The sequence below is a fragment of the Artemia sp. Qi Xiang Cuo genome, chromosome 15 (assembly GCF_049724085.1).
Source record: "Artemia sp. Qi Xiang Cuo chromosome 15, ASM4972408v1, whole genome shotgun sequence".
In the NCBI taxonomy this organism is placed as follows: Eukaryota; Metazoa; Arthropoda; class Branchiopoda; order Anostraca; family Artemiidae; genus Artemia; species Artemia sp. Qi Xiang Cuo.
Window position 1 is genome coordinate 59708100 of NC_142808.1, and position 20269 is coordinate 59728368.

The 20269-nt window shown below is 34.6% G+C and overlaps 2 protein-coding genes across 3 annotated transcripts in view; one reads left to right on the top strand and one right to left on the bottom strand.

The window, feature by feature from the left end:
* The window catches only part of LOC148943926 (tumor protein D53 homolog), a 155232-nt gene that overhangs the window by 95009 nt on the left and 39954 nt on the right, over positions 1-20269 (bottom strand). The window contains exon 5 of one of the 2 annotated variants that reach the window (XM_089101824.1): positions 5825-5884. The exons of the other annotated variant lie outside the window; for it this stretch is intronic. Coding sequence (XP_088957950.1) covers positions 5825-5884 — 60 coding nt within the window. The remainder of the gene's footprint in view (positions 1-5824; positions 5885-20269) is intronic. 2 annotated transcript variants of the gene reach the window in all.
* Positions 13066-14565, top strand: LOC148943927 (long-chain-fatty-acid--CoA ligase 1-like). The gene has a single exon (XM_089101823.1). It carries the CDS (start codon positions 13066-13068, stop codon positions 14563-14565), a length of 1500 nt encoding a protein of 499 aa, XP_088957949.1.

Consider the following 20269-nt stretch of genomic DNA (forward strand, 5'->3'; position numbering starts at 1 on the left):
ATATATAAAAATATATATAAAAAATATATAATATATATATATATATATATATATATATATATATATATATATATATATATATTATACTGTCAACTACATTCATTTGTTTTTTTTTTCAATAAAGTGCAAATTATGTTCTGCTCTTCAGAAGGCATGGGGGTTGTCAGCCCTACTCATGGGAATTTGCACTCCTTTTGAGTTTGAGTTGGTTATTTATTGGAATTTCTGTTAGTTATTGATGGTGATTTGTGGTAGTTTTAAACTTGGAAGATTATTTGACTTTATTTCTAGTAATTTTTGGTTTAATGGAGCTCTTTACTTTTCGTTGAAAAAAACTTATTTTGTGGAATTTTTTTTTAATTGATTATATAACAAGATAATTAAAGCGAAACCTTCAAGATTACTCCTAACAGCTGAAGCAAAAGACATGGAACAAGCCATAACAAGAATCACAATGAATTGCAAATAAAATCTGCGGTTAAAAGACAATTCAAATGGAATGAAGGAAAGTGTTATTTTTAGCGTCTGTGAAGCATAAACAAGAAGGAGGAATTGAATCCACACCATAATTTCTTAGTTCAATTGAAATTGCTGATTTGCAACCATATGACTTAAAGCCAAAGCACAACACGATAATTATACTAATCCGTAATTTAGATCTTTCAGAAATTACAATAAAATGTAGGAACGTGGTTTTTAGCGTCTGTGAAGGACAAACAGGAAAGAGAAATTTAATTAAAGCCAGAAATTCTTAATCCCATTGAAATTGCTGATTATCCACCCCATGACTTATTACAAAAAGCAAATAGTTTCAGGCGAAGCCGTGTCCATGATTTTCGTTCGGATGGAGAAAATAAAAAAAAACTTTACAAAGCGCAGAAAAAAGTTCTTTATATACAATTATTTTCCTTTTTTTACCAGTCAGACGAATATTTTAGGTGGGGGGGGGGAGGGTCAATCCCAGCAGCCCCTCGGTTAAGACATTGGTTTCTAGATAGTAGAACGGTGGACATTTATTAATGCTAAAACCCGAAAGATTTTTGCTTACAACAATAATTTCACTAAAAACATTATTCGTCTCAAATTGTGATAATATCTTTCTATTCCGGTACTATGGAGTGAGAAAAAGAAGGAATTTATAATACTCAATATACTTAACGCAAAGAAGAGATATCTTTCTTCCTTCAGGCAGATAGTTCTTACATACCCTGAATTAAAATATAAGCTCAGAGGTCACAAGGATCCAAAAAATTTGTGGAATTAATAATCTTTTCTTCATCTTAATTTTAAAATAAGAGCTCATAGTAAGTTTCAAAAGAGCTCGTCTGCATTAACAGCATTTGCTACTAACATTCATATGGCAAAGTAAGACGAGTGTTGGGATAGAAATGCTGAAGGGATTGTAAGGACTAATTTTAGCAAAAATTATACATTCAGGATGTCAGTGTCAGAGATACATTAATTCATGAGTAGAATCAATGGTGGCAAGCACCCACTTGATGACCATACATATCATGTCTTGAGTCGTCCAACTGACTCTAACACAACGAATCTTTTTAGTAACCTTTAAAAAAAATTACACCCAGATTATCATGCCACCTCCCCGCCATTTCATACATTGCCTTAAGCTTGTTTACATAAAAGTATCCTAATCTAACGTTTTCTTCAGGTTGAGTTTAACTCGCTTAGCTAACTTAATATAGACAATGATTAGCTCAATTAACAATAATTCCTCAAGATTAAAAAAAAATTCCTTTCTCGTTATTTCAACCTAAAAATATGTTTTTCGATACTTCAATTGAACGAATCGAATATCAACAAAATTAACGACCCTAGATTTTGGAAAAAGATTTACCCCCTCCCCCTTATTTTCCCCAATTGACACTCCCTGAACCTATTCCAACAAATCACTAAATTATTCACCTCCACATCCCTAACGATCCGAATACTTTGGAAATCCATCAAACCATCATTAGGTAGTATTTTAGTAAAGATGGTGATTTCCAAAGAATATTTACACGATTGGTGATTTCCAAAGAATATTTACACGGTTTTTAACGACAAAGATTTTCAAAATAATTTTTCAAAATTTTCAAGACGCAGGGTGTTTCGCAGCTAAAAAAAAACTGAGGAACAGGAAAACAAGTCTTAAAACTACGACTAGGATATTGGATGCAAATAAATTGCTAGTTATCAAGCAGATATTTTCCAGAAGGAATGCCTAAGGTTTGTTTTTTTTTTTTACTTAATTGACTGATCATACATCAAACATTAAGCGACCATAAAAATATGACTGATCAAACATAAAAGTGCGATTCTATTCAACTTTGTAGGAGTTCAATGAAAGATAAGTTAAGCTAGGTGGGGTTGTACGGAAGGAAATGTATCCAAAACTTTTGGTCATCTAACTGGGGCTAAATAAAAACCAGTGCGGGTACTTATTAAATAACCCAACTACCACTATAGAAAAGAGATACTGCTTGCCGTCAGGGCTGTCAAAGAAAACTTTTAGTGCATTTTGGCACTCTTTCCTCTTGGGGAGACTGGGACACTGTAAGGTCTGAAAAAGCCTAATAGACTGAATGCAATAAAAACAATAAGTGTCAAAAATGGTACTTGTTAATTATACAGATCACACTCAAGAAGCGAAGTTAGGTTACTCACAATGAAATATACCAAAATATGATGAAAATATAATACTTCAGAAACAAAATTATGGAAACTACAACAGAGAATCATGGAAATTAAATATTTAGTAAAAATATAATTGTATCATAGTTTTTGTCAATGATACTAAGCTAATTATAAACTAATGCAGACAGACAAACAGGTTTTTCTCAGATCCTACAGATCAAAATTCTTGAGTGGGTCGGGGTATTTAACAAATACCCCAGTACGTCCTCGTGTGGGGTGTGAACCTGACAAATGAAACGATTTAAAGGAGTGTGAGGGAAACTTTGAAAAGATTGGGGTGAAGGAGGAGTGTGCACAGCTGTGTTGGCCCGATAAGATTTGGTACTGCAATTAGTTGTTGGTAGTAGTAGTAGAACTATAAGGCAAATTCTACACCGTTTTTCACGGCGGTTTTTTAAGCCAGCAGATGGTTCTACCAATGTGTTTGAACTTACTAAAATCCCAACAATACCATGTTAGAAATAATGCAACACTACAGCTCTTAGATAGTACTAAATGATTATATTTCAAGCATTAAAACTTAGCATGGTTCCCATTGAATCTGATGAAGATTTCTAAATTGATTCTTTTTTTTTCAATTTTTGGAATTTGTTGCTTCAGTGTCTCCTGAAATAAGTTGCAGGCTCCATTATTATTGCTTAATAGCTCTTTTATTCAGCAAGTCTAATGCAATAACAGTTGAAAAAAAATCAAATAATAAAAAAAACATAAATCGCTTCATTTGAGACTCTTGAACATCTTTTTTACCACATAAAGTTTGTATTCTATGTGTATGTTATTTTTTGGCATGTTGCATCTAATTGTTCTATGTTATTGGTATGTTATACCAAATTTTGGTATGTTTTTTCTGCAGTAGAAGATTTTTAATGTGCCAACGCGAGACGACGGCTTTGTAATGAACCAACAGCTGAGATTCCGCTTCTATTAAGCCACATTTTTGAAATTTACTTCTTTTTCTTGATTTACAAAAACATTTTGAAAAGGTTACAGACACAAATGAAAACTGAAAAATATTCAAATATTTCAAATGTATCAAATGATCTAGGTATCCTGTCGTTTTCGTTAAAGTTTCAGGTCGTCACGAAATGCTTAGCCAAAAAAAGACAATAAAATTGTCGAGTTTTCTCGTAGTATTTAGGAAAAACTTTGTGGCTCTATTAAGCCACATTTTTGAAATTTGGTTCTTTTTCTTCGATTTTCAAAAACATTTTGAAAAGGCTACAGAAACAAATGAAAACTGAAAAATGTTCAAATATTTCAAATGTATCAAATGATCTAGGTATCCTATCCTTTCTGTTAAAGTTTCAGGTCGTCACGAAATGCTTAGCCAAAAAAAAAGACAATAAAATTGTCGAGTTTTCTCATAGTATTTAGGAAAAACTTTGGCAGGGGGAGAGCTTCCCACTCCTAATTCATGTTTTTGGAAAATAACTCAAAATACTGCAAAATTTTGTGTGTCCCAAACCTAATATAGCCACTTTAATATTCCTTAATTTCAATACTCTATCAAAAGATTTTCATATTATCATAAGAACTTACTTATTGTTTTTCCTTTTACTTATTGTTTTTCCTTTTACTTATTGTTTTTCCTTTTGCTTATTGCTTTTCCTTTTACTTATTGCTTTTCCTTTTACTTATTGCTTTTCCTTTTACTTATTGTTTTTCCTTTTTCCTTGTTTCTTTGTGGTGTTTAATATTTTGCTTGGGATTTTCAGCTTTTGATATTTTATGCTATGTTTTGTAGATTAGATAGTGAACGGGTTTAATCAATATACGGGTTTAATCACTGAATTATTTATCAATTATTTATCATGAATAAAATCATTCATTCATCATAAGAACTTGTACGGTAGTAAAAGCTAATAAAAATGTGCATTCTTGTTTGTATCTTTGAAAGGAGTAAACCGAAGGGTAAACACAAGGAATAACAGGGGGAGGGACTGACAAGTTTCTATGCCAAAATTTCTGACAAACTTGATGTTACGATATCCACTACGGTAGCATGGTATTTATATACAGTTAATCTATATCAATACGTTAATCTATAATTTATATATCTATATAATTTTATATTTATATATATAATTATAAATTATAATTATAAATATTATAATTATATTTAATATAATTATATTTATATTACAAAATATAATTTATATTATAAATTATGCCTTCTATTTGTTATATAAAGTTATGTATTCTATATTATATAAAATATTGATATAATACTGATATAATACTAATTATATTATACTCGGTTATAATATATATAATTTATATTATATCATAAATGTAATTATATTTAATATAATAATACAAATTATATTTAATAAATTATATTTAATAATAACAAATATTATAATTATAATTATAAATATAATTGCAAATTATATATATAATAATTATAAACAAAATTATAAATTATAATCTATATAATTATAATTTATATATCTATATAATTTATATATATCTAATTTAATATAGAATTTATATACAGTTATTTATATACAGTTGATCCTATTCATTTTGCAAATAATTATGACATTTCGCTAGATAATATCTACGAAAATTGACAATTTTCGAACTTTTCGACGAACCAAAAAATTGTTGAAAATACTTGAAAATTTTGGCATATTTGACTGCGAGTCTAGGCGTCCCCACCCCTATTCCCTGAAAATTCTCTCATATTCTCCTTGGATAATTACTTAATGTCACAATGCAATTATTGTCGTCGTAGAAACTTCGGAGAACACTCATTCGGTCAAAAAATTGAGAGTTCTAGTCCTTTTTTTTAAGTTGAAATTGATTGGAGACTAACCAGCCCCTGTCCTAAAACTGTTTTTGGTATCTGGTCCTTTTGGTATCCCTTAGGATATCTAATCAACATTTTGAGGTATCTATTTTGTCCTTTCTCCGTGGCTGCTCAATTTTACGTGTGGGGGAATTGTCCGAGGGATTTTTCCGTAGGGATGGGGGAATATATTGGGGGGCGGGGTTCCCTTGACTGCATCTCTGCGGTCTACTGAAAAAGATGGTAAATTTCAGACTCTTTGGGAACCATGCTTTGGCAATATTTCTTTCGCCAATAATTCTACCAAAAGGCGTAAAAAATGAGCACAAAACCACTTACGCTGGACTGGCTGCTACAGCTTGGCTTACACCGCCAACTGTGTTCTCAACTTTTTGGTATCTAAGAGTAAAATAAAATAAAGCTCAATGTGCAAATCTATAAACACGTGGTGTTAATACACACCAAAACAATGCGTTGTCATTAGGGGCGTCCCAAAGGGGGGGGACAGGGAGGGGCGCGCCGCCCCTCCAACGTTTTTGGCATTAGGTAAAATATCAGGTAGCGATTCGGTAAAATTTACGAAGATCACCCACCAATGAAATGAGTCTCGGGACGCCCCTGGTAGTCATGACAATTATACGACTCAATACTCAAAACCTAACAAATCCAGAGAAAACAGAGAGTTATTGTGACAAAATTGTAACAGAGTTCTTCGTAGATAAATTTTGCGACAAAATATTTTGTTTTGTAGTTTTAGATAACGGGCTATTCGTATCTTAGAAATAAGTTGAGTAAAGTAGAAGAAACCTCTAAGAATGAATCCAGGTCCTAAGATATAGGCTACCCTGGGAACATATTTTCAAGCTAATACCTCTTTCTTAATCCTTAGGGCTTTGAAAACGTCATAGAAGACAGGCTTAACTTATGAAAGTTTTGACAAAAACCTTAATTTTAGATAATTTAGATACTTTTTCTTTGACTCAAGGTTTTGAAAAAACATCTCCTATTATTTCAGCGGAATTTTAAGCTATATGAATGCTTTTATTCCGAAACATATGAAATAGTTTTACAAATCACAATAGCTTTATGAATTGTGATTGAGGAAAGCTTTGAGGCTCAAAACACTTTCTTTGTGCTTCATTTAACTTGAAAGTTTCACTTTATAATTCAAATCAAAAGTCAATGCCCTTCGGAGGGGGAAGGGGTAAAAGTATATATACTTATAGGCTTAATATTTCTGCCAGCAGCCAATCAGCTTCAAAGAAGACAGAGTCCAGAAATAACGTTTCCATGTCAGCCTAGATTGGTCATTCAGTAAGAGCTAGTTGGAATTCTTTGTTGGCCGAGCTTTAAAAGGGAGGGGTTATTTTTCTCTCCATAGTTACTTGTGTGATTTTCTTGCAAAATACGTCACAAGAATAAACCAATCAAAACAGTTTTATAATTTTGTTAATAAAGCCAATATTGCTAATACAGCAATCGATTTTGATATTTTTAACCTCTCCTGTAATTTTACCAATGGAAAAAAATTCCCAAAAAAACTTCAAGTATCTTGGACGTTCTACAAGCATAGGAAAATACCAAATAAAAACTATGCCATACACATGTGTTGGACTACAAAGTAGAGCCCCTCCCCCTTCCTCAATCCCTTTTACACAACTTTTCGACTAAAACAAATATTGGCCATTAGTAGAAGAAACTTTTTGAATCTTTTGTTTTCCAGCTTATTTCTTTTATAAGTGAGGATGGAACCGCCGACCGAGAAGAGATGCTCAACTGGTGCAAACTGGTGCAATGCATGCGTTATCAAGAGTGCAACATTAGAGGAATACGAGGAACTCAAACGCGTTTCCAACTTTCGTCCCCAAGACACCATCAGCTACTTTACAAACTCTTTTCCTAAAATTATTCCATTAATCTTTTATATTGCTAAATTTTAGACTCTCCAGAAGCAAGATCACAGATGCGTTTTTTATTCCCACGGATGATTGTATCCAACTGACAGTCCTAGAAGATCGAGAAAGGGCGCATTTGAAGGGCGCAACAGCTATTATGAAGGAAAGGCGGTGTGTCGTTTTTAAATGCGGGAGGGGGGCGAACGACTCAGAGTTCATTTTAGTGCCAAATTATTTCAATTCTCGCTGAACCTTCAGATAAATATAAAATGACTTTAAGGGAAGGGGAGGTAGAAATCTCCATCTTATCCCACTTGATTCCTATGCTAATCCCTCTTGATTACCAAGATTTATTTTTGTTCTACACCTTTATTATTTGATTCTATGGGGGGGGGGGGGTAATAGTGCCCCTCCCAGTGCAACTCTTTTTCTTTGCAGCATAAAATATTATATTCACGTGACTACCGGCACAGAGGTGAAAATACGAGTGAGACATCATGAGCCTCGGGGGGGGGGGGGGGAAAGTTCAACCAGTAGTTTTACTTTTAGCAATTTTAAATGGTTATTTTTTTTCTTACTTATGTATACTGTCAAAAATTTATTGAAATACAAGTATACCATGTATTTAGATATCAGAGAACCCTATTTCGGCGATGACGTATAATACGGTGACGTCATCCATATATAAGATATAAAGTAGGATTGCCATCCATTTGAATAATAATATCGTTCTCCGTCCACACGAACTTGAATTACAAAATTGAATTACAATCCAGCATTTTAATTCTTAAGCAGAAAAACTAAAAAAGCGGGACACTACCAAGTAATTTACAATTAATGATGTATAAAATTTAACAGCAAGAAATTGGATCTTTATGGGGCCCAAAGCAAACATCTTATCTTGTTTAGACCTAGGCGTGATTTGAAAAACGATCATAAACTAAATAAGAAGAACAAGTTTTTATTAACTAACGTAAGGAGCAACATAAAAACTTAAAACAAATAGAAATTATTCTGCATATGAGGAGGGAGTGGTGTCTCCTTCTCAACTACATGCTCTTTACGCTAAAGCATGGCTTTCTATCAAAGTTCTTTAAGAACAAGAGCTGAGAAAGAAGGACCATTGAACTGCAATAAGAAGGTGCAATAAGAAGCGTAAAGAGCAGGGGGTGGTGAAGAGGGCATCCCCTTACATAAGGAATGATTTCTGTTCGTTATAAGTCTTAATGTTGCTCTTTACTTTCAGTTATTTTTTTTTTCATTTAGTGCAATCCGTGCACACATTTTAAAAAGGATAGCAATTCTCCTTTTCCCTTCAACCTGGGTCCGGCCGGATTAGCTTTTTATGCTTGTTCCACTCTATATAAAGTTCATTCAGCTTAATGCTTCACATCAAATGCTACGAGCTTGGTAAAATTTGCCTTATTTTAGAAAAAATGGGGAAAACAACCCTAAAACGGCAAGTGATCTTAATGAAAATTACATCATTGCATTAAGCATAATAGAGAAGCCACTGAGGAGGTTTTAAACTCCTAACATGTTGTTTAAGTTAGATTAGAAAACAAATGTCTCTTAAAGGCACTTCAGACAGGAAAAGGCTTCTGATGTACTCCTTTTCGATCGCGAGGGGTGAACTGATACAACGTATTATAGTTGTCGGTAGGAGCGTCACGTATGGGAGAAGGGGCATCACTCCCCCATTTTTATCAGCCGATCAGATAAAGATTTGACTCAATAAATTAGCGGATCTTCGAGCCATTATTTTTTAGGTTCAATTGTTTTTTTTATTTATTTTAGGGCATATGAGCTAATGAAAATATAGGAAGTGAAGTCAATGAAATCAGTGAAACAGTCTCAGTCGGTTAAGAACGAAAAATGGATAAATCTTAATATCACTATCACTCTAATCGGTTGGTTAGAGTTCTCCAAAACTAGTGCTTCACTGAAAACATAAAACCAACGCAAAAAAAAAAAAAAAAAAAAAAAAAAAAAAAAAAAAAAAACAGGTTTAAGAGCAGAAAAGCAATCAAACAGCCTCGGATCTTTAAAACTCTAATAAGCTCAGCTTTCAGAAAAGCATTTCAGTTTCAGTTTAGAGAATATTTAAAGTTAAACCCTTTTGCTGCACCAGTTAACTTATGATACAAGTTAAGTATTTTTTTTATTCATTATGCAAATAATATTAGGAAATCCAGTTTATGACGACATTTCAAGGATTATGACGATATTTCCGGTAATGTGGTAACGGAGCCACTCGGACATTACTCTATATCCAAGAGAAGCGGATTTTCAAAACACAGGTATGTTAGATCATCTAATAAAAAAATTAAATAAAAAAAATTAAATAAAAAAATTTAATAAAATTAAATATAAAAAATAAATAAAAATTCTCAACTGAAAGTAATGAGCAACATTAAAACTTAAAACGAACAAAAATTATTAAGTATATGATGTCGGTTACCCTTCATTAATACCTTGCCATTTACGCTAAAGTTTGACTTTTTATTCCAATTATTTGAGAATGGCTCCTGAAACACAAGGGTCCTTTAATTAGAACAATAAATAAGCCTTTTTAAAAGTTTATAAAAAACAATTTGGCGTACAGAACGAGGTATGCGGCAAACGACCTCATATACGTAAACATTTCTTTTCGTTTTAAGTTTTAATGTTCCTCCTTACTTTTAACTGAAAAACTTGTTTCTTTATTTAATTTCTGACCGTTTTTTTTAAATAATGCCGGGAAATCTGGCTCCCTCTCCACAAAAAATTCCCTTACCTCATGAGAAATTCATCCACGGAATGATCCACCCACGTAACCCCTCATTGCTAGAACACCCCCCCCCCCCCCAACCTCTCCCCAGAAAATGTCTGCATACTTCCCAATAACCAAATACTATATGTAAACAATGGGCAAAATCCATAGAATGCAGCCCTTTTCCTTGGGACTATGGGGGTCAGGTCATCCTCAAAGACGGTTATTAGATGTTTTCGACTATGCTGAACAAAATGGCTGCCTCAAAATTTTGATCGGGAGACATTGGGGAAAAGGGCGTGGTAGGAGGGCTAGCTGCTCTTCATAATTTTTGGTCATTTAAAAATGGCACTAGGACTTTGAATTTTGAATCTGATCAAATGAACCCTCTCTTAATCTTCTAAGATTATTGGTGCGATACGATAGCCCCTAGGGAAAACAAACACAAAAATAACTTACAAAAATACACACCCATCCGTGATCTTTCTTTCTTTTTTCTAGCAAAATATGTAAAATTTCACATTTTTGCATATAGGAGCTTGAAACCTCTGTGGTAGGGTTCTCTGATATGCTGAATCTGATGGTGTGACTTTTCAAAAATTAGGCAAATTTTCTCGGGCTCGTAATTTTTGATGGGTAACATTTAACTTGATGAATTTTATACGTTTTGAATACGGATCAAAAGTCAATTCTTTTTATGGATCTATTGTTATAAGACTCTGTTTCCTAACTGCCCTTGGTATTTCAAGATTAGAAACTGTCTGCATTTTTTTCCACTGAAATAGGCAAGACAAATATAAATGACGTCACAGAAAAACAATGTATCAAGTATCCCCGGTTAGTAACACCTAGCAATGAATCATACATGAAGATAGCTTCGGAAAGAGCGAAGACACACCGACCTAACATTAGAACGGCACCGTAAGAAATGACGCGTCAACAATTATACTTGTTTGTATATTTTCCTTTCTATTTATATTTATGCTTATCTAACTATACTTTTTACTTTTATTTAATTGCATACTTTTCGCATTTTAATAACCTAAAAAAAAGCATAGAATATCTCCATTTCAAAGAAAAGTGCTTTAAAAGGTCCTGCTTAAAATTTAAATGTCCTAGAACACTAAAAGCAGTTCAAATCGAAGACAGATTTAAATTGGTAATTCTTAACCGTATTTTGAAACATATTGTGCGTTTTGGTGAAGGGTCTGTTGTTAGAAATTTACTCCACTGTATTCCCAGCATCCTCATCCATTTGGGCTATTTTGTTGCTAGGATACCCTTTATCATAGATTATTTGATCGATTATTGAATTTGACAGCTAAAATTAGCCATTCAGTTAGCATCTAGTTTACTTATTCTTTAACTTCCCCACCCCCTAGAATTTGTTTTTCTTTACAGAGGTCGTATTTTCAAAAGCTGAGGGAAGGAGGTTCGTGAAAATAGTGAATTCACATTTATTTAAACCTCATATGTCAAATTTCCTAACATTGGTCAAGTTTAGCTCTGAAACACGGGTACTTCAGAAGCTTGGGAGAGATATATTGTTTAATTTTTTTATAGGAAAAATCTAAGGACAGTTTTAGATACTCATTCGACTGACCATATGCCAAACAATAAGTTGATCGGAATGTGTGATTCGATCCCAATTTCGAGGTCTTGCAGATATACGCACGAATGTGCAGTGAGACCGAATGTGCAGTGAGACCCACACGTGCTTCTCCGCAAAAACACAGCGATTTTCCGCAAATCTGTACTGAGTGTGAATGTTAGGATTAGCACAAGGTTGCCACCCCTAGTTATTTATCACTATTGTTAGTAATTTCTTGCTTTTATTTGTGGTTTTTCCAGGAGTCGCAAATGACGCGGGAATTCTACATAATGAACATAAACACTTGATTTAGACTAAAATTAGCATTGGTATTCTCGTCTGTAGGGAACAGCGGGCACGCAAGTTAGAATATATTACCGTTCTTACTACGTCTTGTCCTAGTTATCAAGATCATTTCGTTTTTATTTATATGACGTTTTCATTCAATGCCTCACATGTCTTGTTTTCTTGGTAATTTATCGTAAGATCAAAAAAATAATTAAAAAAAAACGATACCCTCCTCACCGCTTTCCAGAAGAAAATAGAAAAATAACTTCAATGATTATTCCACTCATCTAGTGAGTTTTTCTCAAAATATTAGTGATTTTATTTCTGACACGGCGACGGTCTTGACATAGAATTGACATCATATTACTTGACTCCAATTGAGGTTGAAATTACACTAGGAAAACCAACATAATTTAGGTTCCCCGGTGGATAGAATGTTTTTCGAAATTGCAAATTAATTTCGCTCGTCAACCATTCCCCGATCAACCAACAAGCATAATTTTTTCCTGACGGAACTTTTTCAGAATTCTACTGGCTGATCAAGGACAAATACACTGTAATTTCATAATCTGTAATATCAATTGATTTCAAAACTATCGACTTTATGTTTTTGACTAGTAATAATACTGATTTGGATAAGCAATCAGAGCCGGAGGGCTCAGATGAGATTCATTATTCAAAATTTTATAAAGATAGTACAGATTTAAAGTTCATAAGCCATCTCTACGAGGATACTCTCACCATTTATGATGCAGTTCGTCGTGGTGCTAAAGAATCCAACAATGGTAACATGCTTGGATGGAGAGACTCAAAGGAAAGTTCTTACCAGTGGATACGATATAATGAAGCCCTTTCAAGAGCAAAAAACTTTGGATCAGGACTCATCAATCTAGGTCTTCGACCGGGGTCTTCCACTTTGGTTGGTATGTATGCGCAAAATTGTCCAGAATGGGTTCTGACAGAGCATGCGCTTTACTGTTATTCTATGGCAATCGTTCCTTTATATGATACTTTGGGACCTGATGCTGTAAGCTGCATTATTGATCAAGCCGAGATGCAGCTCGTTGTATGCGAAGAAGATTCTAAAGTGAAACTGTTGCTACAGAAACCCTCACGTTACCTCAAGAAAATAGTTTGCGTTAAAAAGGTCTATCCTGAGACATACAAAATAGCAGCAGATGCCAACGTTGAGATTTATAGATTTGAACAAGTGGAGAAATTGGGAGCGGAAAAAATGAACAAAGAAGTTCCCCCACGACCGGATGATTTATGTACCATATGTTATACGTCAGGAACAACTGGAAACCCTAAAGGAGTTATGCTGAGTCACAAAAATGTTATAGCAGATGTTTCTGCAGTCACTTTACAATTAGGTGATCAGAAGCCTAGAAGCAGCGATGTTATGTTGTCTTTTTTACCATTGGCTCATATGCTGGAACGCACTTGTCATGTAACAGTTTATATGCAGGGTGGATCCATCGGATTCTATGGTGGAGACATCAAAAACTTAATGGAAGACTTCAAGGCCTTGAGGCCGACCATTACCCCAGCCGTCCCGCGCTTATTAAACCGAATTCATGATAAAGTACTTAGCACTGTGAATGGTTCTCTATTAAAGAAATACATATTTGACAAGGCACTCAGATGTAAGCAGAAAGATTTGGAAAAAGGAATAATGAGAAGAAGCACAATATGGGACAGGTTCGTGTTTAAGGAGGTTCAGGAATCAATGGGAGGCCGCATTCGTCTTTTAGTTGTTGGTTCAGCTCCTCTAGCTGGAAATGTTCTTACTTTCATAAGATGCGCACTGGGATGCGTCGTTGCTGAAGGTTATGGCCAAACGGAATGTGTAGCTCCCGCAACACTGACAATTCCAGGTGACGCCAAGCCAGAGCACGTTGGCCCTCCCCTTCCGTGCTGTGCCATAAAGCTTGTTGACGTTCCTGAAATGGAGTATTATGCAGCTGATGGCCAAGGCGAAATCTGTGTTAAAGGAACAAATGTTTTTATGGGATACTACAAAGAACCAACAAAAACCAAAGAAGTCTTGGACGATGATGGATGGCTTCACACTGGAGATGTCGGAACTTGGCTGCCGAATGGAACCTTGAAAATAATTGATAGAAAAAAACATATTTTCAAACTGTCCCAAGGAGAATACATAGCCCCAGAGAAAGTGGAAAACATTTACCAGAGCAGCGCTTATGTGGCTCAAGCCTTTGTCCATGGTGAAAGTCTGAAGTCGTGCGCCGTAGCGGTAGTAGTACCTGACGTCATCACAGTGAAAAAGTGGGCGCAGGGGCAAGACATTGAAGGAACAGTGTCAGATATCTGCGCCAATCCAAAAACCAAAAAGCTTATTCTAGACGACATCCAGGACATAGGAAAGAGAAAAGGATTGCAGTCGTTTGAACAGGCGAAGGACAATTATTTGCATCCAGACTTGTTTTCAATCCAGAACGGCCTTCTTACACCCACTTTAAAGTCAAAGAGGCCTCAGCTAAAGCAATATTTTAAGACTCAGATAGATGATATGTATAAAAAACTGAATTAATTTCAATATTGTAGCAGACTGTTTTTTAACTGTTATTTATTTTATGTACTAAGAATAGCTCAGGATTTTTAAAAAGCAAAATCCATTGTTTCATAATTGTCAAGATTTAATTATGTTGCACCTTCTGTGAATGAAGATTTTTGTGTGGTAACTGAATATTGTTTATTCCTTTATTTACTATAATCATCTAGAAATGAAAGGTTCTTTAAAAATTTAAAGAATAATTTTGCACAAGAAATAGACGATCTGTTTTGTTTAAAAAACGGATCAGGCTATTCCTAAAATCAACAACAGCAACCTTATAAGAAAATTAAAATATATTTTCTTGTGAATTATTATCGCTTCTAATCAGCAGTTGTACCAAACCAATCCTGCTCAACTCATCCTCAGGGCTATACGTGGTGTTTCTCCTCCCCATAGTATTAGTGCAGACGGTTTCATATCATTCTATTTTCCCTTCTTGTTTTATTTTTTTTTTTTTTGTTTAAAGCTTTTTCTAATAGGCAATGTTTAGAAGTCCTCCAAAAAAAAAAGTCCCACCAGATCCCGAATGAAATTCCAGTGAAAGTGCCATAGTGAAAGATACCCATCTTGGCTGGTCAAGCACACTATCTCAAAGTTCAAATGATAGCTCCAATTCGGAGAATAGGACAATGATAAGTGTAGGGGCTAATGTAACCATAAACGATGATAATGGGTTTAGAAGCTCTAAAAAAAGGAAAAAAATCTCCCCAATCACAAGCATTTCCCCTCTCCCTGCCCAACATCTATACTCTAAAACATTGTAAATTTACCTTAAAATCAATCCTTCCACACCCTTCGAAATAAAATTTATCACTTCAATAACAATTGTCAATTATAAATTGCTTAAATCAATGTTCTCTCTTAATATTAACCATGATAGATCTCTACTAATAGCTGTAGAAGATCAGAAATCAGCAGATACACTAATTAACCTAAAATCTCTTCTGAATACCCCAATTATTGCATCCAATTGGAACCCAAAACAATCACCAACAAAAATAGTAGTTTATAATGTTCCCCCAGAGATATCCACTCAGGAGTTAGAAGAAGGCCTCTCAGATAGGGCTGGAAACACAATCCCATTTGAGGATGTTACCCAACTTGGCAAACCTAACTCTAATGGCCTAAAAACTAGTAGATCCTTCTTATTCACACTGAAGGAAAAAATTAATATCCCAGAAAAATTATTCCTATTTGGGCAAATCAAACAACATAAGGAATACAAACCTAAGCCTATCCAGTGTCAGAAGTGTCACAAACTGGGACACACGACAAACAAATGTAATGAAATTCTCCGAGAGTATAGTAATTGTAAAGCTTTCCATCCTAAAGAGCTGACAACTTGCAACAACACTCAGCCTAAATGCATCAATTGCAAAGGCCCACATGAATTTACAAATAAATCATTATGCCCTGCATACAAGAAAAGAGCTCTAACACTCCAAATATCAACAGAAAAGGTCATCCCATACCCCTTTGCAGCAATGGAAGCAAATGCTGCCCAACAATACCAATTAAGCCTGTAATGAAACCAACCAAGATCCCCACGTCACACGCCCCCCCTGCATCAAGTACCCCACATAAAACACCATCTTCTAAGCCCCCTAGCTCAAATCCCTATCAGAAGGAATCACCAAGCCAACAAGCCTCCTTGTCCGGTGAGATGAGGTCGATAATTTCTTAAACCACATTGGCCTGACATCACATAAAGAAAGAAAAACGAGCAAAAATGGGGTTTTTATATGCCAAATGACGATACTGAAAAAACAAAGCGAATATTTCGAGAGGACAAACGCCTCTCTTCTTCAGCGCGAAACGAAACGATGTATCAATAAAAGCCAAAAATTAAAAGAATTAAAACCAACTACCCAACAACCATAAAAGCGAGTTACTCGCCAATATCCGCGATTTGCACAAAATCCAAAAAAACATGATCTGCCATCGACGGATACTAGCTAGCAACTGACAAATGAAAGGAATCGATTCATTCACTCGAAAAACACAACGAACCAGCAATTAAATAAGTTGGAAAACTATGTCATTTGATTTCGGATTTTAATTAAAGCATTTCTTGCAGAAACCCTTTGAGACCTAAGGGGTTTTTTATGTGTTTGATTAGATGACTGGGAAAGTGGTTCAAGGTTTATTTCAGGGATTACTAACGTATCGGCTTATCTTTTGAGAAAACCGAAATATGACTCGTTTATTCTCAAATCACCGGAATCTCTGTTTAAAGCTAGACCTAATTGTTGGTATTTATGAATTTCAACAGCTTCTCTGTAGTGCTGGACAATACCTTTATCATGCGAAATAAGACTAGCTTGACTAAACAAAATAGTATGGTCTGGTTTTTCAAAAATGTGCTCTGCAAGGGCAGAGTCAAAATTTTCTGGTTTTTTCCGCTTTTTAAGTATATTATTAATTGAACTAGAATGCTGGGTTAATCTATCTGTTAGTCGCTGATTTGTTCTTCCGATATACCAAAGACCACACGAACAAGGAATTCTGTAGACACCGGAGTTTTCACCTATTGGTATAGGGTCTTTTAACTTGATAAATTTGGGACCTGATGGTTGTTAGGTAGTTGGTTTTAATTCTTTTAATTTTTGGCTTTTATTGATACATCGTTTCGTTTCGCGCTGAAGAAGAGAGGCGTTTGTCCTCTCGAAATATTCGCTTTGTTTTTTCAGTATCGTCATTTGGCCTATAAAAACCCCATTTTTGCTCGTTTTTCTTTCTTCATATGAGATGAGGTCAGCCTGGCCCCCCCTCCCAAGAAGAAACAAACCAGAAACACAACCAGGAATCAATTCCCTAACCGACAAACAGGATGCACAACCAAAAATGCAATCCCCAAATAAATGCTTATTCATTCTAAACTGTAATGCAGTTCAGGCCATGAACATACATCAACTACAGAAAACAAAAATCATTGCAGAATCGGCAAAAATCTACATCCCAGATGATATGCTCATTCAAGCAAAAAAAGATCTTGCTTTACTTTTAGAAAGCTGAACATTGATACACAGTCATATGAAGAATAAATCAACAACACAACATATATCAATACTCCAATGGAATGTAAGATCACTCACAGAAAATAAGCTAAATGAACTAATATCTTTTATGAATAATAATTTCATTAATATTGCTTGCCTCCAGGAAACTCATTTAACCCAAATCAACAAGTTAAGTCTCTGGGATATACTATCCTCAGAAAGGATAGATCTTCAGAGAGAAAAGGAGGTGGGGTAGCTTTATTAGTTAAAAATAATATAAAATTTTGTGGCATTAATTTTCCAGATTTTGCAAATAATGTTGATGTAATTGGTATCAGTGTTTGGCTGAATAATTTAAAAACCTACATAATAAGCTTTTATAACCCTAATGGCCAAACTACAGATGCCAAGGATTTCTTTAATTATATAAATAATTCTAATATGTTAAAAAATATCATTATTTGTGGAGATTTCAATGCCCACAGCCTTTTGTGGGGGAATAAACCAGCAAATAAAGCTGGTAAATTCATTGAGCATATGACTTCAAATAAAAATGAATTAGCTGTTGCTACCCCTCCAAACCTAAATACATATTTCAACCCCAAAAGTGGCAGATTCTCCACAATTGACCTACAAATTGTGTAATTAAATTTTTTGAACAAAATTTACATAAATAAAATAGATAGTCTATGTATAGACCACTTTTTTATAGCTTTCTCTATAAACGAGCTTGCTGAAACTCTATCTCATACCTCTAAATATTTCAACACTAAAGCAAATTGGTTTATGTTTCAACACAAACTAAATGATGGAATTACAAGTTTCACCCAAATTGCATGCATTTCTAACACAACAGTTGACACAAATGCTGAAGCCTTGACATCTTTACTAATAAATACAGCTAATCATGCTATACCCAGGACAACACCTAAGAAAACATTTTCTAAACAAATGCCTAAAGCATGGTGGACAAATGAGTGCCTAAATAAATGGAGGATAAAATAGGCAGCTAGGACAGAATTGAAAAAAACCATCACCTACTACATATTTAAAAAAATTACAAGCAGAATCTAATCTAAACAGGACTATAATAGATGCTAAATATAACTACTGGAATAATTTTGCAAATAATCTCTCCAGAGAAACACATGAGCCAATTATACATAAAGCCATAAGCCACATCTGTGGGAAAAAGACTTCCCCCAACCCACTCCTGTATGAGCTTATACATAATAATACCCATTATGACAATGATAATGAAAAAGCTAAGCTATTTTCTACTCTTTTTGCTTATAAGCTAAAATCATATAATCAAAGCACACTGTCCCCAATTCCTATGAACCCAAGTTACCAACAACGCCCAGGATCCGAGTACATAACTAACCCATTTTCAATCCAGGAATTGAATAATGCAATACATCATATTAGGTCCAAAACTAGCGGCAGCTATGACAATATACACCCCACATGGATAAAGAATCTCACACCTTCATACAAACAAGAATTGCTAAATTGTTATAATCATGCTTGGGTATCTTCCAGGTCTCGCTACATGTGAAAATTCTTGTCCCTTATACCAATCCTAAATAGAAATAAAGCACACCATACACCTGAGTCTTATAGGCCATTAGTTGTTACTCCTGTGATGGGGAAAATAAGAGAGAAATAAATCTATCCCAGACTCCTCTGGTTTTTTGAAAAAATAATATGATCCCTCACACTCAAACTGGATTCAGGAAACACCACTCCTCAACATATGCTGTCATTTTACTAACAAATGCAATAAATGAATCTTTCTCAAAATATAATGTCCTAGTTGGAGCTTTCCTAGATTTTGAAGGGGCATATGACAATGTGAACCACCAAATCCTTTTAAACAAACTTGCATACCTTGGAGTACCCCCTAAGCTAGTATCCTTTATTAAATCCTTCATAGAAGTGCGAAGTTTCATCGTTTGTGTTGGTTCAGCCTATTCACCCCAAAAGACACCAACCAAAGGCCTACCTCAGGAAGCAGTCCTCAGTTGCCTCCTATTTGCCCTATATCTCTGGGACATGAACCTACCCCACACGAATCTACAATATGCTGATGATCTGGTGCTAGGGTCATCTGGCAACACCTTTCAGATCGCACAGTCAAATCTGCAAAAGTCACTTTTCCAGTTTGAAAAATTCTCTCAACATTCAGATTTACCCATTGCACCCACCAAGTCAAAAATAGTCCAATTTCACCGGATGCGAAACCATGTCAATGCAAAACTAACTCTAAATAAAACAACTATTCCAGAAGATAATCATATTAATTACCTAGGTCTCATGCTTGACCAAAAACTTTATTTCCACCTCCACATTTCAAACACAATAAAAAAATGTTATAGAAAAACAAGTATACTAAAAAGACTTCTTTCCACACCCTGGGGCTGTAAGGAGAAAACCTTACTCCAGTTTTATAAATCACATATAAGGCCCCATATTGACTATGGGCTCATTGTCTATGGTGCATGTGCAAAGACCCAGATGCAAAAAATTGAAACAACACAAAATGATATAATACGTCTCATATTTGTTCTTAGAAAACCCACAAGCACCAAGTTTTTGCTTATGGAGAGTGGATTAACAACAATAAGGGAGAGACGTAGGTTTCTCTTGACAAAACATCTTACAAAAATTGAATCAAATAG

Excerpts from the sequence above, each read along its gene's own strand:
- LOC148943927 (XM_089101823.1), top strand. The coding sequence starts at position 13,066 with ATGCAGCTCGTTGTATGCGAAGAAGATTCTAAAGTGAAACTGTTGCTA.